The following is a 24,014-nucleotide window of genomic DNA, read 5'->3' on the forward strand; positions in this document are numbered from 1 at the left end:
ATATATTTTTTATAGTTTTTATAATTTTTCTTCTAGTTTTTATAATTAATTGATATGATCTTGAGGAAAGGGATGCAGGTGGTTTCAGTGTTACAAGAAAATAATGGTTTTTCTTCTGGAAAAGTTAGTCATAAAATATGAACAATGAACTAAGAAGTGGCAAAAAGGTTTTTATATTCCACGTTTTTTAGAGTTGTTTTGATCTATGGTTTACTGCAATAATTATGTATTTCCAGATGTAAGCAGGTGCTTATTTTACTATGCAGGAAATTAGTGTCCCCCAACTTTGTTCTTTATAGAACTTTGTTTTGTTGATGGTTTTAATATTGAATGTGTATATATATATATATTTTCAATCTTCCTTATTTTGACAAAGGAAAAAATACCAAGTACCTTTGTAAGGACTGTATTGGTGTTTTTCCTTTTTTGTGGGTTCTATGAGATAAGGATTGTGTATGTATGTGCAGAGCTTAGAATATAGTTCAGATGTCAAAACAGAATTTGATTTGGGCTTCCTCCATTCCAATAATAATAATAATTTGCACTAAGCGAAGGGAGGAACAGATTCCTAGCCTGCCTCAGGCAGATTCAGACAATTTTTTATTTAAGTTCCACCTTGTCTGCTGTTTGCAAGTAAGGAGACACCCTTCCATTGTTTGGGTCTCTGGTGCCTGGGCCAGTGGGGGTCTCCTTTCACATCTGAGGTGCTCATCACTGAAATTACCTGGACAGATGGCAGGAAAGAGTCTACAGGATCATCTCATCTAGTTACACTAGGAGAAATCACAGGCTACCTCAGAGTTCATGCCATCAGAAATTTAGTCCAGTGCAGTAGATCTGTTTCCTGGGACACACTGTGTGCAGTCGAACCTCGAGATGATCCAGCTGTCAGGAGGAATCAATAATGGCTGAAGCAATTGGTTGCTATGAGTGTTGCAACTTGATTGCTTTCAGTGCTGTTTTACTGCCTTATTCTGATGATGAATTTAGGCCTAAGATACTTAGGGGTAAATAAAGAATAGTGGAGTAAAGTGTAAATGCATGTCTGTAGATCTACCTCAGAATGTGCAGTGTCTGAAAGGTTAATATAATATGTAATAGTTGATGGAAGTGCTGACAGCTCACATAGTAAAATAGCTTCCAAGAGCTATCTGCAAACTTACTTGTGTTGCTAACCCAAAAAAATCTGATTTCTTTGTTTTCATGAATATAATGTGCTATTAAAATTAAATTATTTCAAGAGATAAAATATGTGATGTTTGAGGGTTGTTATGGAAGCCCTGTAACCTTTAAATATATTTAGTAGTGATATTGTTTGCTTAAGCAGGTGTATTGCAAGTTTATATTTAGGGAGTCTGATTCATGAAGGATGCCCCTTAAACCATAGGGTTTCCCCCTTTTTTTTTTTTTTTAATGTGGTGGTGGTACCTGCAGCATCTTCCAACCATGGGCAAAGCTGTTACACATGTGCACGTGGAATGTTTTTGTTACCTTGACAGTATTTCTTGTCTGCTTTTGAAATAGCTTGCTGTGTTTTGAAAATACATTAATGTGTACTCTGAATATTAAAACTTTAATGTTAAAAGAAAAAAAAGGCATTTTGTGCCTTTGGTACTTTATACTTTTATTCACAATGAAGTGAAACAGCCAGTGCAGGATTAGTTGCTAGAGAAGGCAAGATGATTTTGCAGTCACTAAGTTTTCCACTTCTGTCTGAAGGCACATCCTTTAACTACGAAGTCTGTAATTTTTTTGAACTCTAGTTTTTTGTTAAAGATTTTTTTTTTTTTTTGACAGAACAAACCTAAATTGTTATTCCACAAACCAGTAACATGGTTATCCTTTCTAGATGACTTCTGAATGACTCTGCTAACTGAGTGTTTCTATACACGCATTCACACCTTCCTGCATTTGAATGAAGATGGAGACCCTGAATGGAATGAGGACCTAACTGGGGAAGTGATTGCTAGAAATTTCTGAACACGTGGCTTACAACTTTATGTAGGACCTGATTAATTAGGTTTCTCTACAAACAGAAGGCCTTTGGCTTTGCTGACTACGTTTATTAAGCCATTAACTGATGTGCTTTTAAACAGATACATTTTCTACAGATGTGTTCAATACTGATGGTACTGGTGCAGCCACATCTGACATGAAGGAAGAACTGAGCTGATTAAATGAACAGATGCTATTCACATGGTAAAAGACTTATTCTAAGCTCTGCTCTGGCATTTTTCAACAAGTGCATGAAAAAGGAAATGAACACTTTCATTGAACAAGTAGTTCCTCAGCTTTTAATGCAAATTGTTATTGTTCTGCAATGCTAATGCTGCTTCATCATCTGTCAGTAGGTCTTTTGGGGGCTAGACCTCTTCAGTAGCAGTAGTGCTGCTAAAATTAGTATGGCTGAGAACTCTGTGCAGTTCATTCACACAAATAAATGAGAAGATGCTAGAGGGGAACGTGGGGTGTCTATGACAGTTTTGTCAAATGAGGGCAGATCCCCTTCCATTCTTTCCTCCTGGGTTCTTGTCCTTATTGTACTAAAATTTACTTAAAGAATTGGTGAAAGAAGGTTTTGCATAAAACTTTGAATTTTGAATCGCTATGTAATTTTTACATGAATTCACCAGGCAGAGACCAAAAAACCTGAAAGAATCTGTACATCACTTAAGGCAAAAAATTGTAGGAACGTGATTTTTTTTCTTTCAAAAGAGAAGATCTCTGTGCAACAGTAGAATCATTCCATAAGTGGCAGGTTTCTTCTGGGAGTATCCATTGTTCCATGGAGTCCATCACTGAAAGGTGAAATGCAGTAGGAGATCTGTTAAAAGTATTTTCCAGTTTAGATTGCTGTAGTCATGGACTGGTATTCACAGGTGAAAAAAGCTTTTCCCATTTTCTGTAAACTATTGTAGGTGCTTCAAGCAGGCACAATTATTTTGCAAGTTGGTGTCATCTTAATGTGCAGAGGAAACAGTTTCAGTTATATTTAAAATAGTAAGAAAAAAAGTATTTTAGGGTAAAATCTGTGGATTGTTCCTTCCCCCTCACCTTTTGCTATTGACATGAAACTCTTGCTTTGCAGACAAATCATATGGTTTAAATTGTGCACCATGGAATAGAAGGATGTAGGTTCTTATTAACATTTTCCTGGATTATGCACGTTCCAGAAAAGGGCATGATGAAGTGTGGTGGATCAGACAGCACTTGGCCAGCTTCAGGTTTGTCCTTGAGCTTGTATTCCAGTAGAATCAAGCATGAGTCTAATTAAAACTCCAGTAATTAAAATACAGTCCAAAGATTGGTATGACAAGACTTTAGGGTGAGTCTTAGGTTCTTTGGGGTTTCAGAAGGTTTACAAATCGTGTTGCTCAGAGCGTCATTTTTTTGAGTATAAAATTAGCTTCATTTTCATCCTGTGTTGGTAGCCCCTGGAAGCCTTGTGCATTGGTGTGCTAAGCAGAGCTGAGAGAGTTGATGATTTTAATGGAAAGAATGAAAACCAAGCAGAGTCTAAGCTGATGCCAAGACAGACTTGGCAGGGGAAGAAGGGAGTGCTTGATTATCAAATGGAAATTCAGGGAGATTTGAGACCCTGTGTGACCTGTGAACAAGTGCCCCCAGCATTACATATGTAATTAAGATTTTAGTCAGCAGAATGGTGATGGCTTATGTCATAAAATCTGAAAGCTTTACCATCACTTCTATACACTCCTAGTGCATGGCACTATCACTTCTAGTTTGTATGGCAACTGTTGTTGCTTGTGACTCATAAGCAGTAATCTTAAGATCATATCAGTAAAATTTTATGTTATCACTCACCACTGAGTTTGATATACAGTACACCAAAAATGTTGTACAGAAAAGTTTATTTACTAACAATTCAGAGGGTTTTACATTTTTATTATAGGTAGTTCTCATTTTCTGCATCTGTAAATCTACTCTTTAGTTATTTCATTGCTGTATATAGTCAAGAAAGGAAGATATTTTAGTGCACATATAAAAAGCCTGTAAGAATTACTTGTAGTAAAATTCAGTAACTAAACAAAGTGCAACTAAGATTTAATGCCTTGAAACTTTACAGTTTAGAGGCAACTTTACAGGAAATAAAAAATGTGTGCTCTGCAGTGGATGAAAGCTGATAATCCAACTTTTCCCTTGTGAAAAATATGGGATTTTAAAAACAGATTCATGATTTAAAACATTGTAAATATGATTATAATGTTATGTTGCTTGTCCTGCTCCAAAAGTTAGCATAATTCAGGAAGATGAAAGCCTTTACTTTTATGGTTATAAATTAAAAAAACCCAAAACATTCCTGAGGAGTTTGCTTTACCAGTAAAAAAATAATCTGCTTGGCAAGTGACTGCTTTTCTATCACTAGTATATGCAATTTAAAAAAGGACTATTCTGCTTCACAGAACTGATAGAGTGGAGGAGAGAAAGGGATTGTTTTCTCTTCTGGATATGTTTGTAATGGATACCCTTCATGCTCTATTTGTGGTTCTGATGGAAAGATCAGTGGTAAGTCTACCAGAAGAAGAGACAAAAATATGTTGGAGAGCATATTAGAAATACTTTTGATGCTGTTGATTGCATTTTTAGTTTCCACTTACCTGGCTGCATTCAAGGAAAGGTTATGTGTGCTAACATATGTATTTTATCATTAAGTCTGTCGTGGAACTCTCTGTCCTGCAAAACACATTAAATAGTTGTGTGGGAATTTTTGTGCTTGGCGTTTTAAAATTTTTTTCTGTACTTGGTTTCTTTAATGAAAAAACATTAAAGTTGATTCCAAGCTGCTTTGTAAGGGGGCCTACTAGCCTATTCTTTATCTTGCCTTGACCTTCTCTAGTATTATTGGTAAGATGCTTTATTAGTAATTTTGTTCCTAGTGCAGTAGTTTCTGTGATTATACAGATGTGCACCCTGAAATATCCTCCTCACTGGGAGGAGCACTCTGATGTGCAGTGCAGCGAGAAGAATTCCACTGTAGGAATTGCATCTTTAGATTTTTCAATTGTTCCTAAAATTATTTTTCAGATGACTTTATAGGTATTTGAAACACATAAAAATACGAAATGCATTGACCTATACCACGCATCTGACATCTTGCATGACTTTTTCGTGGTTTTGAACATTTTTCAATAGGAGACAGCTGCTACTCAAGTGACATCTTGTTAAGAAAAGGTTTTTGCCTAATGATATAGGATAGATAAAGGAAAAACAACTTCATTTTTTTCTCTGCTTTTGCCAGTGTTTACCTGTATTACCTTCTTTTTTTGCCCTGAAATAAAATAGTATTGACAGTGAAGCATCATTTCTGAATCGCTTGGGTGTGAACATCAGCTGTAATTATTTAGGTGACATTGCTGCTCATATCTTACAGTTATGGACAAAAGTGAAAGCAATGTGAATAAAATTCAAACATATTCCTTGCACTTCTATGTGAAACTGCTTAGAGGTGCTGGAGTAACAAATGAAAAACCTGATTGCTATAAGAAATGGAAAAATACTTTTTTTTCAAGTCCTTCGAGCAGTAAAGTTGCAGTCATCATACAGGTTTGTGTTGTGCTTAATGTTTAATCTCATTGTAGTGAGGACTGCAGCCAAGATGAAATGTAAGTAAAAAAAAGCACTGGGATAGGAGGAGGAGATGATCTTCCTAAAGTTATTTTATGTTTCAGTAATATCTGTTGAAATATTGACTCTTGAGTATTCAGTTTCAGTTCCCTTATTCTCTAAAATGATATTGAATAAAAATTAGTAGAAGTTTTTCAAGAACCTAATGAATGGAAATGATGATTTCTGTATGAAGGAATACTAAAAAAAAGAAGTTAAAACATCACAATGTATATGACTGCAGTTTGAAGAATGGAGTAGAAATAGTATCTTGTCAGCTCAGTCTGATTTCCATAGATGTTTCTGGTGTAATCCATTAATTTCAGTGGAAGTTTTTACCTAGAACACCTGGAAATCCTACAAGAGCAGCATGAAATTGTGAATGGAAAAGCCTAATCCATATGGATTTTCCTGCCTATCCTCTGCCATGAAACAAGAGGAAGGGACTAATTGAAATACCACCAGAATTCTACCATTTAAAGTAAACTGGGTAGTGTTGTTCCAACACACAATTTGCAGGTGGTGTCCGAATAGCCCCTGCAGTTTGTCTACCGTATTTCCATTTATCCAAAAAAAATGTTGAGAAATTTTGTTGTAATAGGGAAGGAACAGTGTTGTCATGTTTTGTTTACTAATAGTACACAGTTAACTGTGGCTGTCAGTGAGCACTCAAACTTTCTTTTTTAAAATTGCTGTGAATATTTGTACTTTTGCCAGCTAATCTGAGAGTAGGAATGCCAATGAGGGGAATAAAATATGGAAAATAATGCTGTGTTTTATATAGCACCTGCCATACTCTAGAATGTTAAAGCACTTACTAAATAGATGCTGAGATGGATAAAATATGACAGTGTCTATAAGCAAATACATCACCTGCTAAGCTTTCAGCAATGTAACTGGCATAAAGCCATGAGCACCATTAAAACTGCTGCTGAAAGAAAGACTCTGATCTCTACGGAATAAGCCCTTAATATGTGCTTCATTAAAAAATTGTGATAATGATCATAGAAATCATAACAAACCACAATAAGACTGGAAAGACCTTGAGATACTGACTAGTCTGGCCCCCAAAGCAGGTTGAATTTTACACCTGTTTCCTTTTAGCACAGCTGTTTAGAAATCTGGATGAAATAATAAAACTACAGTAGAGTCTGCACAAGCCCTCTCTTACAACACGTCACTCTATTTGTAGAAAGACTTCTTGTAACTTACACAAATTTTTCAAACTTTGGTTTTGGTAAGTGGATTGCCCCATGTCCTAACCAGGTGCAGTGGAGACAAGGTTATTCCAAAGAGTGTGCTGCTTCTTTCACATCTGATGATGACGGTGAAAGTGCCTCTAATTTGTTTCCTCTCTGGCTATATAGTCCTCGTATATTCAGTCTTTCTACATAATTCCTTCTTTGAGACTTGTAATTTCTGCTGCTGTCTTTGGAAACTTCAAATTATTTTGTGGTTTTTTTATCAAGATTATGCCAAAAATTTGACTTATTTATTCCTTCCTGCTAAACAGGACAGGAATACTTCCTATTTTATGTGGTATATATTCCTGTTTATATACCCATATGATGGCTCTTTCCTCTTTTTTAAATCCCATTTTGAACTTTTATTGAGCTCATGGTCTATTACAAGCCCTGATTCCCCTCTGAGGGAGAGGATGTTGTCTAGCAGTTTATTTGCTCTGCTGTCGGTATGCAGCTGGATTTGACAAAGTACAGAAATTTGTGCTTGCTCCTGAAAAATTGTTCTGTTATTTTTCTGACCACTTCTCTAGTTTGACAGAATGGTTTTGGGTTCCAGCCCTGTTATCCAGCATACCTGCAGTGTTGGCTCTTGATGATCAGCAGATTTAAGTGTGTCCTCTGTTCAGTTCTGTAGGTTGCTAATGGAAACACTCCCTGAAGCTGGACCAAGTTCAGATCCTTGCAAAAACCCCCTGAGCAAACCACCTTGTGTTTGATAGAGAGCTACTAACAATTTTTTGGGGTCATAAAATCATCAAATTTAGCCTTCATTCACTAGTAGGTTCTTGTAGGAAACACGTGCTTATGAGAAAGCATGTGTGAGGGAGCCAGCTGACTTTTCTTTGGTAATACAAGCTGGAAAGCATGAAAGGGAAATTAGGAACCTTGTGGTTTCTGGCCTGTGCTGCCTTTTCCCCACTGTTTCTCAGTGGGATAGAATAAAAGCTGAAATTTTTAATGATCTGATGATGCATAAAGGAACAAGTAGGAGTAGTTATTTTTAAGAGCAAAATAGAACTTGATTTTTTGCTAAATGATCTCATACACAAAAAGAAAAAAAAGTTGGAGGTGATTGCCCATTAGTAGCTACACATTTGCCAATGTTTGGATTATCAGATTATGATTACAGTATTCTGTGACTGCTTTAGTGGCTTTAATTGTCAGACTTCTGCTGGACTCCTGTAATGACTGGATGCTTATATCAGTGCAGATCAGTTGCTATAGAAGAGACAGATATGAAAGTATCCTTTGAAATATCGAAGAATAGTCTTTTGTTCCAGATTATTTCTTCACTGTTGTGTGTCTTGTGTTGTTTGTATCTATAGGAAGAAGTATGTCATGGGCTAAATTGTATATCATGAAGGCATTATGTGACATACTGAAAAATACATAGAATTCAGTGTAAAATTGCCTTTTATTTCAGTGAGAGAGAAGGCTGAACACAGCAGCATGACTACAGCTAGATAGAAAAGTCATTGGTACTCTTACTGTAGTGTTTTACTGACAATTTCTTGTTTGTCCATGGAATTGAAACAAACACTAATTAAGAGAAATCCAAGTCTGCTGATATTTATACTAATTGCTCACAGATTGCTAACAATAAACTTGTGATTTTTGACTGAAATAACAGAAGTTAGCATGACAGTTGTACTGACTGCAGTAAATTTGATGCACGTGGAACTTAAACCAAAAAAAAAGTGTGGATATCATTAGGATGGAGATAAATGTGGTTATTCTTGGAACAATTGAATGCAGAACATTGTTACGGAGATGTAATTTTATTTACACAAGATATTGTTGAGTGTACCTGGTATGTCAGAAAGCTGTGTTCTAAAGTTCTCAGTAAAGAGATTTGAGTTCAGACCTTAAGCTGTGAATTCCTGCTCTGTGAGATACATCTAGTGCAGGATTCAGGCATCAGAACTGTGCATGATTCTGTAGTTATTTTGATAAGGCCTAACCTGGCAATGAGTTGGGTGCCACCCTTCTGCAAAATGGTGAATTTCAGCCTTAAGAGTCAATATGTCATTATTGGACGTGCCAAAAGATACATTTCTGTTACATATTTTGAAATTTGCAGCAAACTTGTAAAAAGTGCTACAAAAAGCACATCAGGTTAAAAGACTGCTGAAATTTACCTTTTCTGATGAAGCATTATGCTTTACCCACTTCACATGGTATCCAATTAATCAGAATAACAGAGAAGGAATTTGAAACTAGGAAAGAGATGTTAGAAGAGCTTTCCCTAGTTTGCTACTCTGCTGTGAGAAGCTGGTAAGGCAAAAAGTTCTTATTGAGTGCTTTATGGTTATTTTACCTAAATTCATGTAGTGCTAAAGATGACTGAATGCCCACAACAGGTCTATGACAGCAATAATAATGCAGGAAACAGCCTTTCCTCTACTTCTGCCTTAATTAAATAGCATCATCCTGGAAGTAAGAGATTGTATAATTTTTTATTATTTTTTTCTCCCTGCCTGTACACAATATTTGATCGTCTCCTGTAATTATTAACAGAGGTGCTGATTGTAATGGTGGATTTTATGTAAGATTTTGCAACAGTCTGTGATTGAAGACCCTTCCACTGGTTGTAATTCTTTAACTGATGTTGAAATGTTAACATCATGCCTTGATTGCTTTCCTTTCCTTTGATCTGTGTCTCTAGTAAGAAGTAAATGAGAACTGAAAAGACTGACTTCAGTTTCATTTTATTTAAATTCTAGTCTTCACAGCTCTTTGGTAAACTTTGCTACACATTGAACTCACTCAAATTTTTTTCCCAAATAACTTGCCTGAAAAAAAAAAAGTTCATTCTTTTTGTGGCATGGCTTTTCAGCTTTGGAGAGAATTTAAACATTCCTATCCAGTCTATTGATCCTTATTTATCACAACTGCTCTCTGTGCTGTCAAGAAGTGAACCACACACTGAAAGCAATCAGAGCTGCTTGAGTCCTTGAGTACCAGCAAAGGACAGAGGGAAGTGGAAAAGGAGAGTTTCTAGCCCAGATGCTAATGAGTGCATTGGAAAGGCAGAAAATGAAATGTCAGAGAAGTCCAAGATGGCAGCTTTTACTTTCATAATTGAAAAAACCTTCATCCTGAGACTTTTCATCCTTGGCTGGTGGGGTAGGAACATGTAAACAACTGGAAATGTTTAGTTGTAATTTACAAACATGAAAACACCACATGCAAATTTAATTTAGAGGTACTGAAATTAGATGTTTGTGCAGTTATGCATAGAAATTGTTGCAGTTTTGTTTGCGTGGTTTTGAATAAATTGCAAGTTCACATTTGGGCATTCAGTAGATTTGTAGATAAATCAGGTTCATCAGATGTCATGAATATGATTTTCCCAATGCAGCCTCAAAAGTAGTGTCCAGTATTCATATTTGAATGTTGCATAGAAGATGAGACGATGTGCTATGCTAGGCCAGATTTTGTTATATCATATTGTAAGCTGGATAAATTTTCTGTAAATATTTTGATTCCTTTGATTATACATAGAGTAGTAGCATGAAAATGAAGTTAATATATTTTTAAGACCAAATAAGAGAATAACTACAGAGAAAAACACTGTGTCAACCTATAACACGGAGTCAATCTCTGTGTTGCTTACATGATAGCCTATACTTGCAAAATTGTCCCTTTGAACTACCAGGTACAGAGAATAAAACCATTCTGAACCATCATTTTTGTTTAATAGCTGTGGGCAGTGGTCCCTGGAATTCCAGGAAATGTAATATGCAAGTTTCATGGTGAAAAAATATTGGCACACACCATAAATCTGTGGCAATCTGGGTTAGCTGTTGTGTAGATGCTGGTTATGTTTATTTATTTTTTTGTTAAATGAGACCTGATTTTCCTTACCTGCAGCTTATTGTAGCAGTAGTCTTTTGGTTTTTATGTATGTGGGGGAGAGGGGTTGTGGCCATACCCTTTTACCATCAAGCTAATTCATTGTGACCTTCTCAGGTCTCGTGTAGTTGATTCTGGTCTCAGCAAGTCACTGTTTCCTACCTTACTGCACTTGGAGACCTGTATCTCTGTTCAGTAATGATCTGGTTTATAAGCATATTATAATGCTGTTAAATTATGCTGTGGATTTGCTTTTTCTCTGCCCATTGGTCCTGGTAAAGATTATAATGTAGGATTATTTAGCACCAATATGTGGTATCTGTCACCATTGACCTCACATTTCTCCCTGATTGCCTGTGCTGGCAGCATAGGCATGACAGTTTTCCTTTCATATACTGTATATTCATATTTAGTCTTTAGTCTTCCTGGATTCAAGGGCTGCTATAATGGTAAAAATGTGTGGTGTAATAGACATCCTTTTGCTGTTTCATGACATTGGTGAGATTTCCTTTCTTTTTGCTTTGCCCTGAGGTTGTTGTGGGCTTTGTGTGAGTGAGCTCTGCTGAGCTGGTTCTGCAAAACTCTTCGGCAAAAGCTGGCTGCTGTGCCAGGCCAGCACCAAGCCTTTTGGCCCTGCAGAGCCAAATTGCAAGGCTGGTGGTGCACTGTGGCCTTTGACCAGGTTTTCACTGGTAAATATGACTAAAAGACTCTTAATTGCTTGCCTTGGATCTTGTTGTTTATTGTGTTTGAATCCTAGATGACTCTGTTAGGTCTCATAACTGATACAGGAGAGACAACCCCCCACGTAATACTCTGTTCCCCAGCCAGACTGGGAGGCTGACATGATGCGCTGCAAAATCTGAGGCAAGAGCAGCAGCAAGGTTAGGTACAATGTGAAACTTCCCCAAAAGAGGTCACCAACAAGTGACCAAGAGCCAACATTGCCCTTACAGGAGGGCCAATGGCATCCTGGGGTGTATTGGGAAGGATGTGGCCAGCAGGTCAAGGGAGGTGATCCTGCCCTTCTGCTCAGCCCTGATGAGGCCACATCAGGAGTACTGTGTGCATTTCTGGGGCATCTCAGTACAGGAAAAATAAGGAGCTCCTGGAGGGGGTCCAGTGGAGGACCACAAAAATGATTTGGGGTCTGGAGCATCTCTCTTAGGAGGACAGACTGTGGGAACTGGTCTCTTTAGTCTGGAGAAGACTGAGAGGGGATGTCATCAGTGCATGTAAATATCTCAAAGGCAGGTGTCAAGATGATGGTTCCAGACTCTTCAGTGTTGTCCGATGACAGGATAAGGAGCAGTGGCCATAAAATAAAATGCATAAGTTCCATCTCAACATGAGGAAGAACTTCTTTACGTTTCACGTGGCAGAACACTGAAATAGGCTGCCAACCTTTACAACTTCGTGCTTCTGTGATATAATTTCCTCACTGAAGTAAATGCTGCCCTTGGTTTTGGTAAACTTGGTGACCAGAGGTGCAATCCTATCTAGAAGATGACAATTTGTGAATGCCATGCTGGGTTTTAGGCCAACCCTGCCGTGGAACAGCTACAGCAGCAATGGTCAGTCCACCTAGTTTTGCTTTTCCCTGTTTGCCTCAATAAAACTTCATTTATGTGCCTTCCCATCTTCCCTAACTGTCTTCTGCCTCTACAGTTGATCTCTCCCGATCATAGTAAGTACATAATTGTAATTACCATAGCACTGACGTTATTGAGCCACAATACAAGCAGAGCAATGACTCTGTAATTCTTGCTCAAGGAATGTAGGTTTGAGCCTTAAAAATCTGCACATTCAAGGAGAAGATTGTTTCAATGGGAATATCTCAGTATTTCTGAACTGTTCAGTATGGTTCCTAATGGGCAGTTCTGGCAAGCTGCTTTCAAAACATTTTGATTCTGTTCACAGTAGCAGTTATACTTGTTAAACTGTTGATAAAATGATATTGCAAACAACACAAAAATTCAGAACTTGAGAAAAATGGCAATATAGTCAAAACAGTTTGGGGAAAAAAAGTGAGAGCCAAGATGTTGAAATACAGTGCTTTTGACTGGGGGAGCTGCAGCACTAATGGGTATAAATAATGCAATACTTTTCCCATGGGCGTGTTGTAGAGCTTAACTGGTTAATGGCTGAGAAGCACTTTGAGATTCTATGTAGAGATATGCTTTGGAAAAGCAGAGTGCTGCTTAATGAAAGTCTAAATGCTGCTGCATCCCTGTATGTCAGTGAGTCCAATTGGTGTCAAAGTGATTACACCTATGGATCACATTGTTGGAAATGTTTAACATTTGACAAGGTGACTGTGGCTATGTTCTGGTAAATCAAAACAAATTATTAATTTGCTTTATTTGACAATCATCTTCTTATTTAATACAAATTTTAGATTACTTTTTAATATACAGTGATGCTTTGGATGCTTTTCAGGTTTACTTACAGCAAAAACTAGCACTGACTACTTAAAAACTAAGCCTTCAAATTTATTATATGAAGAGTGCTGTATAAAATTATAGTATACCTGGCCCTAAAAGATACTTACATTATAATTGTATAAAAATTAAAAATAAATAGACATGGAGTATGACAGAAGTGTTTTAAATTGTTTTTTTTGGAAGTTCCTCTTAAGGAGAAATGATACTTGGAAACTCCTAGATGTGATTTAGGTCTCCAGTCTGTTTAGGGAGTATGGATTTTAACATCTGATTTGACAGAGTGGTTACAGTTTTGTCTTTGCTTTTCTTCACTATGATTTGTGAGGAAACCTCAAAAACAGCATCCTTTTTTGCTTTTGTGAGTCTTTCCCATGAGGGAATTTGGTTTTTTCTCATTTACTTATGTGAATTTTCAATAATTAAGTGGCTTCTGTCATGACAATACCTTTTAGCTCACATGCTACCTGGTAAGCAAATTTATTTGGAAAGACTGTCACTAGAAGAAATGTCTTGAAGGAATCAATACTTGAAAACATGAATTCTGGACCTAGAGCAGCTCATAATCCCTTTTAGAAGTTAGTACTTGTTATTACTGAGTGTGATGCTCTTGTTATTACTGAGTGTGATGCTTTACTCACTCATTATTTTACTGTTTTCTTCCAAAGCTTATGAATGTAGACAGGTAAATGAAAGGGATTTTAAATTTTTTTCCCTTCCTGTTTCCTGTTTCAAGTGCTTAGTGTGCACTGCCCTAGCTTGATATCTTATTGCTAACCCCTTTGTATGGCTGCCAAGTTTTCTTGCATAATTTTCTTGACAAATGACTTACTCATTAATATTTCAGGCCTTTTCCTACCAACCTCAGACAAGTGGTATGCCCCAGGCAGGGAAATGTAGTTCCTTCCTAAGGAGCCTTCTAATCTTTTCCTTAAATGCTTTGTCAGAACCCATGACAGATAAATGAAGATGGTGCAGCTCAAACTAGAGATGACTTATTTGTACACACGTGACCACACATTTTCCAGCTGGGAGGTGTTGTACTGCAGTGGAGTCTCCACTGCAAACATCCACATATTCTCTCCCTTATCCATCCTGAAGTTGGTGAGACTTATTGATTCTGAAGGGAAATCCGTAGAGATATTTGTCTCTCTCTTTTTTTGATTGGCTGTTGAAATATATATAGTCCTGATAATGGCTCTGTCTGTTCACACTTTCATTACTTCTACAACAGAGACAGACCAAGCAATGATACCACTGCTGAGTTAGAGCTTGAGCTGAGATCAAGTTCATATCACAGCTGAGGTGTGGATCTCTGGTGATATTTTGCCTTAAGATGATAGCAAATTTGTGAAACTGATCTCTTTAAAGCTTGATATTACAGAAAATTGATATGACAGAACTCTTACAATATTCCTGCTGCTATTTAGGGTTGAAACATCCTAAGAAAGGCTTGTTCCATTTAAATATTGTTGATTACATACATATTACAACCATGAAATAACTCCCAAGTCTAAAATACTAATTATGTTTGTTATTTTATAAGAATATTTAAATTATTCTAACTACACCATGTTGTCTAGGGTATTAATAAGGAGGGCATCTGGAGATCTCTGGTAAGTCATAGATTTCCTCAGTATTCCTGAAGAATGGAATTAGAATCTATAGGGATAATAGCAGGTAAAGATGAAGATTCTCATTTGTGGATGAACTTAGTGATTCATGTTAGCTGCCCCCTCTGGCATGTCCCAAATAAATAATTTGGTTTCACCTGCTGTCTTTTGCACTGTTACCAAGTCTTCATGTGTCCCATTCTTGGTATTTAATAAGCTTTTTTTTTAAAAAAAAAGTGTTACTCCCTCTTCCTGTTCAGGCAGGATGAGGTCTCCAAAGTTTTGTTACGCCCAAATGGTGTAGCTAATCAGTGAGAACTAGGAACACCCCCCACTACACATAAATACTGGTAATATTTAATTTCTAAACAAATTTATTTTCACTCATATGAAACTCTATAGGAGTAAAATTCTTGGTCATATATAATTCTGTAACAAATACAGATAATGAGTTGCAGATATTGAAGGAAAAAAGAAAGCAGAAGAGATAGTGGTAATCTTAACTGCAGTGAGAATTTTATAGGTATTTAAGTGTCTCAGTTCCTTTCATCTGACAGTTATTTACAATTGTAGAAAGCTGTTCAGCAACATTTTTCAAGGCATTGGAAAAAGAATATTCCCTCAGCAGCCAAAGGTAGTGTTTTTTCAGATTGCATTCCTTGAAAAATGGGTATTTTAAAAGCAGTAGACACATTTGAGATTATTTAGGAATAATTTCTGCATTGCCTTTTCACAGTAAGTAATTTGTAATGTAATGTATTCAAAATATGTTTGTGTAATGAGGATTTTCCCTCAAAATATGGAATTGGCTAGCAGCTATTTTGTCTCATTGTGGAGGTAAAGGAAGAACACGGGAATGTCAGCAGGTGATCAGGTCATAACTGTCTAATTTTTACCAGTTCTATGTGCCTTAGTCATCATGCACTACTGATGTTATCACTAAAGGGCCTTATTGACATTTCTTCAGTAAACAGCAAAATGTTTTAGTTTGTGAAAAAAAAATTGAGAAATAAATAATGTATAAATGAAAGAAAAACAGATACTGTTTCTGAGCAGGGGTGATTTTTCCTAGTTTAATCTTCTGTCATGCATATATATAATTTTTTTTCCCAACAATAGTTTCTTTCTTCTGGATTTGCTTATTTTGCTTTTATTCATCTGTTTTTTAAAGTCCAAATCAAAATAGTGTGGTCAGGCTTTTCACCTTATAATTCTGAATTTTGCATGCTGGAGAGTTTGGTGCCTTTCCACCTACCCAGAAGTCTGAATTTGTTTGCCTTTGGTCTTTAACTCCTAAGGTCGTTTATGCTGTGATCTTTTATTATGCATTTATCTTTTGGAAAATTATATACTGCCTTAATAATTCGGTAATGTGATGTACCTGATTAGCTTGCTGATCACAAATTCCAGTGCGTGGATACTCTACTTCTGAATTGCTTAAAACAAATTCATACAACTTGTCTTGAAATCTGATTATATCAATCTTTGAAATTATCTCATACCAGTTGGCAGCAGAGCCACAGAGTTTGCGAGTGTTTTGGCTACTGAAATGCATTTTACTTGCCTTGAATCATATGTCTGGAAGCATTATCCTTTTAGTAAGTGGGAAACTTATGGATAAACCTGAACAATCCTGGAGTGACACTGTTTAGCAGAGAAACCAGAGCCTGCAGCAGCCTTTGGAGACCTGCATGGGGAACTAAAAGTCGTTGCAGTGGGATGGCATTTTGTTATTATTTGCAATATCCAGCCTGCAGCTGAATGGTGAGTGGACTCAAGGGATGATGCGAGATGTTTTGAAATGGGTGCTTGCCCAGGGGTATGTTCCCCTCTCCAAAGACATGCAGTTCACTGTGAACAGCAAGTTGTCTTGGCCCATCCTGCACTCCTGAAGGAGCAGTGTGGGTGGCTGAAGGTGTGCCTCAGCAGTGTGGACCATATTTTCTGTGCTTGCCTCCAGGTGCTCATGTGTGTAACACAGGCTATGAGATGCTGGCCCTTGTTCAGACAGTCAACATCTTCTGCATTAGTGGATAAAGGAGCATGGTTGTTAATATCTTGCCTATTTAAGAAAGTCTTATATGTAGCACTGAGAGAAAGCAGGATCATGCCTTATGCCAGAAAAGGTTTTTTAGTTTTCTCTCTCCATCTTGCAAGCTTCAGAATGCTGCTGAAGGTGGCATCATGATTAATGTATCACCATTACAGAGCAGACAGCCAGCCAGCTTATGACATATTTTTGCTTCAGTCAAGAAAAATAACAAAATAATAAAAAAAGTTATTCTGTGTGTTTCTGGAACTTACTGACAGATTATTAACTAGGTGAACTCCCAGGACATGAAAAAATTAAGAGCCAAATACTTGAAAGCTATATTATCTTGCCAGTGCTTTGTAGTTCATGAAGTATTTTAATGGTGTTTCGCCATCATCAGAGATATCTGATAATGTTCTGCCCTGGGAAGGTCAGGTTCTAAAATGGATCCATTCTAAGTTATCTGTAAGGCTATTTCAGAAGTCTGCGTGTATTATATAAATTCAGCATGCTCAGTAGAAGTCTGTTCTGGTGTGCAACAATGTATCATCATTGTAAAATGAGCATTAAAAAATCTGAGCTTGTTATTAGTTTTGAATGCAAAATAATTTATGTTATAGCCTATGCAATGCAGATATGGTCATGGCAATACAATGATATTTGCTGCTGTATGCCTACATAGTTTTCAAAACTAAAATTCAATGCTTAGCTAAATTGCTAAGCAGACTGGTAAATGTCCAATTTTAGCAGCCTAACATATGTTTATAATTTTTGTTTTAACATATGCTATGTTGGTTGAACTCCCCTCCCCACACATACGGTAGATAAAAGCTGTCACATCACAAAATGGTGGCAGCCCAACTTTTCTAACATTTTCCATGGCACTTCAGAGTCTTGCATTAATTAGCTATTCTTGGATAGGAGACAGACTCTCATCTTTGCAGAATTTTGGTTTCAAACCCATCATGTACTTGGGTATATGTATGCAGTAGCCCATCTGTGTTTCTGCATCCATAAGCTGTAAAAAGCACAGGGCAGAGAGAAAAGCGGTCAACAGGAGCGAGGGTGCCCTTGGCTCACAGATGCAAATACTGAGCACATGGCCCCAAAAGCTGGCCTGTTTGGGCACTAGTTTGCTCAAAGAGGAGCATTCTCTCTCTTCTACTTTTACAGGAGAGGTGAGTGAATAAAACAACAGTGCTGTGTTGGTGCACAGCACTGTTTCTTTTCATTGTGAGCTGCTAACCTACTCCTCTTTTCTTCTCCTTTTTCAAAGCAGGTGTAAGGAGGAATTTCACTGGGTCTACGATTCTTTCCTAAACCTCAGCTGGGTAGTGGAGAATTGTGACAAATACCACTGCAGCTGTGATAATGCTGTCTTAATCCTTGCTGCACTATGACATGGAAACTTGGATTTAGACATGAAAGGACATTCCTTAACAGTACAGCAGTATGATCCCTTATCAAATCTAACTGCCTCTTGCATGTCCTCCAAAACCATGGTATTTTTTGTCTGATGTACCCTGTCTGCTGTTTCTATGTTGTCAGGCTCCTGACTGTGGTGTACTTCAGCATGTGTAATGTCTGCAGGGCTGCTGCATTGGGGAATGGCTGGTTTTCCATGTGGGAGGAGGGAGCCTTGCCCTTCCATTTCTTCTGTAGAAATGTCACAGGTTCTGCGGTACAGGAATGATGGTGGCAAGTGTGGTTGTAGTGGTGCCTGGTCTATGCACAGTGTGGACTGGTTTCTTATGCCTTCACCCCTGAGTGGCATGGATGGCACCTCCTGCCCTCTGGTCTGCCTTGGAGCTGCTCAAAAGCTCATGCCTAGGTGCAAGCATAGTTCCAAGCCTATTGGCACAACATGCATAATGTATCATATCATTCCTATCCAAGGCTGGAGTTGTGGTACACATCTCAGTATGGAGATTGAGGTACAGCATCCTGAGCTTCAGGGGAGCTGCTGAGGTGCCCTGGAACGTGTCAGTGGTGGTGTCTGGCTACGGACATGTGTAATAGGAGGTGTTGGGCCTGGTGCTTGCACGTCCACCTGCAGAGCTTTGAGAAACCCCACGGAGAGGTGCCGGCAGAGTAGCCTCCATCCAAAGCCCTGCGTCTGCATCCAAAGCCCTGTGTTGGCTCCCAGCTGCGAGCCAGAGCCAATGGCAAGCTCAGAACACAGGACTCGCCAGTGATGCTGGTGGAGGACTTTGCCATCTTTGGATTGTGGATACCAGTGGTGGTTGTTCAATGTCTATTTCCTGTTTATGTATTTGTTTTCAGCTATAGGACCTGCAGCTGCTGTTTGGCTTGCTGTTCTTGTTTGCTGGCTGGCAGGCCTTGCTGTGGGATTCAGGTTTTCTCAGTGTGCGCAGAAAGCAGTTTTGTTTCCCTGCCAGATGAAAAGCACGGTGGAAATAAAGGAAGAAAATGATACATTTAAACTGCTTTTCCAGACATTTGGATAAATGTAGACAGACATAAATAGACAAATGCATAAATATCTTTATTATAAGTGAACATAAGTAATTAGTGGATTCTTAACACCACCTATTTATTGTTAAAAGAAAGGTAAAGAGATGTCTTTATTTTCCAGTGTTGCTCTCTGCCTTGGTAAACATTACTTTGATTTGAAGATTTTGTGTACAGTCTGCAGAGTGTACACAAAATATTTTACTTTCTTCTCTGTGGTTTCTCTGCCCAAATGTAACTTGTCACCAGTTGAGTTGAACTAGGTCCAATGCCATTTTTCTGTCATGATTCGGAAAGAGGAATACATGACACTGTGATGGGAGAGGGAAGAAGCAGAGTGCTGGTGAGGGACTTCAGTGGTTCTGGAGCTCTGTGTGATACGATGTTAGGGGCACATTTAGGGCTTGCTGTTGTTTGCAGCACTCAGACATTGGATAACTCATCAAAAATGATAACTTTTCTTACTGCTCACATTACTTACTGCTGGGATTTTACTTTGAATTAGAATAATAATGCTGTTCAACTATTTAAGGTACAGGCATAATGTTAGGATGAAAACTCTGATACAAGTTTGTTTGTAGGTTTTTTTCCTGTACAAGTTTGTGAGGAGTATATATATCACTTGCTCAGAAAAAAGAGTGTTTCTGAACTATCAGAAACTGATACCAGGGTTCCTCATTACAAATACTGAAATATCATCAGGTAAGCCCTTGAAGATGTGTATACTAGGGTCTCCCTTAAAAATAATGAGTCTTAAACAAACAAACAGGGAGCGCCCCCAATACTTGTGGTGCATGCACTTATATCTTTTTTCATAAATTTATAATCATTAAAACTGTTTGTGAAAGTTAAGCTTCTCATATGGTTGTCTGATTTTCAGAGGAATGATATTTAAGAAAGCAGCAAACATCACAAGAATCACGATAAAGTTATGAGAGTTTTTTTATACATTACGGTTATGTGTAAGTTTTGAATTGAAGATTTTAGAAAAATAAATGTATGGGCAGATGGTGATATTTACTTAAGGGAAGCTGAATTCATTATCTGACTAGGACTGGGTATTTCAAGCAGCTGTTTGAAAATGAGAACTCACTTTCCATGAAGGAGAACGTATGTTTCAGGAAAATGGAGTCTCTTCTCAAAGTGTTAGACTAGCCCTTACTTAGCCTCTATCAGAGTGGTTTCTGGTGTGTATGTAAATTCATTTATTGAAGAACATTATCAGTAATTATCAAGAGCTAATTTGGTGAAATAGTTCTGTAAACTCTTAACTGCCCCCCTGCCAAAAGCAGTCATTCTTAAAAATTTCAAAACTAGATAAAATTTGTAGCCGTTCTTTATTTCTAAATATATTTTACCAGAAAAATGATTAAACCAAATATTCAGTAATCTTATTCTTCCCCTCCAGGTTTAATTTCTGTCTGCCCAACTTGCCTTTATTTTGATTGATTGAGATACAATTACTTGAGGAAATAGACCTATGGAAAACTACTAGATATAAGCCAGAAGAAAGCAAGCCACATGTGACCATACCTCCTTATTTTTTACAGATTTGTTTTTTCTGGGACTCTTTATTCTAGTATGTCTGTTCTATTTGCCTGCGTATTTCATGAGAGTATGAAAAATAGTCTCACCTTGTGTATTTTGTTACTTACACGTGTTTTCCTTATGTTCCTGTGGAAAGCTAGCCAGATATTGTAATACTAAAGATTGAAAGGTATCCCTTGAAGACTGTGGTGCATTTATTATTGCTTATGTCCTTTCTTCCCTCAGGTCTTTAAGATGGCTTTCACAGAAAATTCTTTCACTCAGAAAACCTGGGGCCCTGTAATTCTTGGTTCATAGTGAAATATAAGCCAGTTTGTTTGTAGCAGATGCCTTTCTCTGGTCACTTAACTTCTAATGCCTCTGTTTTCCCATTCCATAATAAGCAAATTTTAATGTTTAATTATTTTACTGGAATCTTTGCTAATATTTCTGAAGCCCAGCTATAGATTTTCAAATAATTTTTTATCTCAGAATGGGCTTATGCATATGGAGTGACTAAAAGATGCATCACTCTCAAAACTCTTTGGTTTTGGAATTATCTTTGAACTCTACAGAGAATGCAGCTGTGTACACATGAAGCACAAAGCCTGTCTGTGAACAGGGAGGATGTGTAAAGATGGCCCTTTGATGGGAAATGAGTTCTTCATTTCAGACAACTTAGAGAATCTCATCACTTTGCCTTCCTGGTATCTGACAAGCCTGACTCCCCTGAACAGCAGTGGAAGCTGTGAAAACAGCCATCCTGGGGAACATATGGGAAAAGGGCTTTTGTGCTCACTGCAAAATCCCAACATTGGTTTTGACTACATGGAGCCTTTATTGTGAATCTTGTGCAATTGTGCAATCTTGTGCAATATGTGAATTTAATAAGCTGTTTATATATAAATATATGACTTGTCTGACCATCTGTTTTTCACAGTGGTTTAGTCGTTTGAAAGGTTAAACTGGTTTTGTCTGGCATTAAATAAGAATTAGTGTGATTGCATAGTGCGTGCCACATGCATCAGGTAGATGTGAAACATGTTCTGCAGCTTCTGCTAATGGGGGAGATGATATAGCAATAAGTTAATTGCTTATTATAAGCGAGCTCTGACTGCTGAAGGGCACTGTTAAGTTTCTGAGTTTCTCTTAAGTATTATTTGGTTATTGCCACATGTTTTAATTGGATAAAAAATATTGTTCCACAGAAAGCCTGATGTTTATTCTTTTTTAAAGAGCATCATCTGGAATGGGGTTCAGGCTAGGTCTGGATTCATTAATACTGGTGCAGTCATGCAGAAGCTGATAACTGAATAAAATATCCTAGCTGCAATTTGACCGCAAGGATATTTTCTGTCCTCTGTGCCAAAAAGAGTGGTTTATAACGGGAACTTTGTCATACTAATCAAGCAGACATTTGGATTTATCTATCCCTAAGATAATAGCAATTCCTGCAGCAACATTGCAGTTCCTAACTCAAATATTTTTAATTTCTTTTCTTTCTCTAGATTGTAAAATATTTTACAATGGCAATGCTCTGGAAATTCATGAGAGTAGCTAAGTATTCTAAAACAGCTTTATCACCAAAAGTAAAGGTAAGAGGAATTTCTACCCATTCAAGGCATTCTTCATCCAAGTCTGCACCTTCAGATTTTGCTGCCAGTGCACCCTGCTCAAATACTGTGGAACTGTTTGGTAAATCTTATCCTCAAGATGACTACAGCAATGTCACTGAGAAGATTCTTTCCAAGGTGGGGAAGAACTTGCACAACAGAAAACATCACCCTTTGTGGCTAATTAAGGAGCAGGTGAAGGAGCACTTCTACAAACATTACCTAGGGCGCCGTGGGACTCCGCTCTTTTCTGTGTATGACGGTCTTTCTCCGGTGGTTACAGTCCAGCAGAATTTTGATAGTTTGCTTATTCCACAAAACCATGCCAGCAGAAGGAAAGAGGATAACTATTATTTGAATCGTGAGCACATGCTGAGAGCACATACATCAGCTCATCAGTGGGACTTGATACACTCTGGCCTGGACGCCTTTCTGGCAGTGGGAGACGTCTACCGCCGGGACACGATTGACAGCACCCACTACCCGGTGTTCCATCAGATGGAGGGAGTGCGCCTCTTCTCCTGCCATGAGGTACGAGCTCTCTAGCTGGGGTGAAAGACCTCCTGGGTAAGTTGCTTGGTCTTGTGTTTGCTGCAAGCAAACTTCATCTGCATAAACAAGGCTCATGCACGTAAGCATGTTACAGCAACAGTGTTATGCTGCACAGTGATAAAGATCAAGTGGTTTATCATATAGCAATATTTTTAATTTGCAAAAACTGTAGATGGAAAGTGTTGAGTTTGAAAACAACAACAAAATTCTCTCGGAAAATGTGAAAAAATGGAAAGACAATATTATTGAAAGCTGGCAAAGTGAAACATAATCTGAAATAAAACAACTTGTTCAGTTAATGATCTGCACATCTCAATTCTATTTGTCACAACTCTTTTCTGGTGAGATCACTTTACCAAAATCTCTATCAAATTAATTCTTTAAGGCCTCATTGAAGGTGAGTTGTTACAACTTCTTCCAAAGTACAGTTTTCACTGTCGTCTTTTCTTTTAATAGTGCCAACCTTCTGTAAACAAATGTCATTTTCTAGGGAATTGTTCCATTCTTCATCTCATTCTAAAGCTGCATTGAAGGATTCATCTGTTGCAGCCAATGGTTGTGTGTGTTGTGCATACACAGTAAACCCATCAGAGTCCAGGGCCATCAGCTAAAGAGTTCTAAATTGATGTCCAAGACTCTTAAGTTTATATGTTTTGTTGGCACAGCTTGCATGTTCTGCAAATGCCTGGGTGTCATTAAGTACTCTGCTGCATCATTGATCAGTGGTAAATATAAGCCAGTTTGTTTTCCAAATAGTAATTGATTTGTATAATTTGTGTATGCTTGTAGCAATACTGCCAAATTCACAGTTCTATAACTAAAACTAGCTTATTCTAATAATACTGAGACATAGACCGTTCTTAATGTGCTTGCCAGCGGGTGACAGGAGCTTGGCAGAGAAGCCTGATGCCTTTGGATGCCTGAGGGAAAACTAAGGTAATCACAGAGCACTGCTTTTCTCCGTGATGGAAGGGGCTCGTGCTGCCTGCACTGCCCTTTCCCACCCTGTGTGGCTGCTGCTTGCTCCACTGCACACACAT

General features: G+C 37.8%; 1 protein-coding gene across 6 annotated transcripts in view; it reads left to right on the top strand.

Moving 5' to 3' along the window:
* FARS2 (phenylalanyl-tRNA synthetase 2, mitochondrial) overlaps nucleotides 1–24,014 on the top strand; it is a 235,224-nt gene that overhangs the window by 32,276 nt on the left and 178,934 nt on the right. For 5 of the 6 annotated variants that reach the window (XM_063401775.1, XM_063401756.1, XM_063401786.1 and 2 more), the window contains one exon: nucleotides 22,318–22,953. The exons of the other annotated variant lie outside the window; for it this stretch is intronic. In XM_063401775.1, the coding sequence (XP_063257845.1) occupies nucleotides 22,336–22,953 (618 nt within the window). In that variant the 5' untranslated portion in view covers nucleotides 22,318–22,335. The remainder of the gene's footprint in view (nucleotides 1–22,317; nucleotides 22,954–24,014) is intronic. 6 annotated transcript variants of the gene reach the window in all.

This window comes from Prinia subflava, chromosome 1 (genome assembly GCF_021018805.1).
Source record: "Prinia subflava isolate CZ2003 ecotype Zambia chromosome 1, Cam_Psub_1.2, whole genome shotgun sequence".
NCBI lineage: Eukaryota > Metazoa > Chordata > Aves > Passeriformes > Cisticolidae > Prinia > Prinia subflava.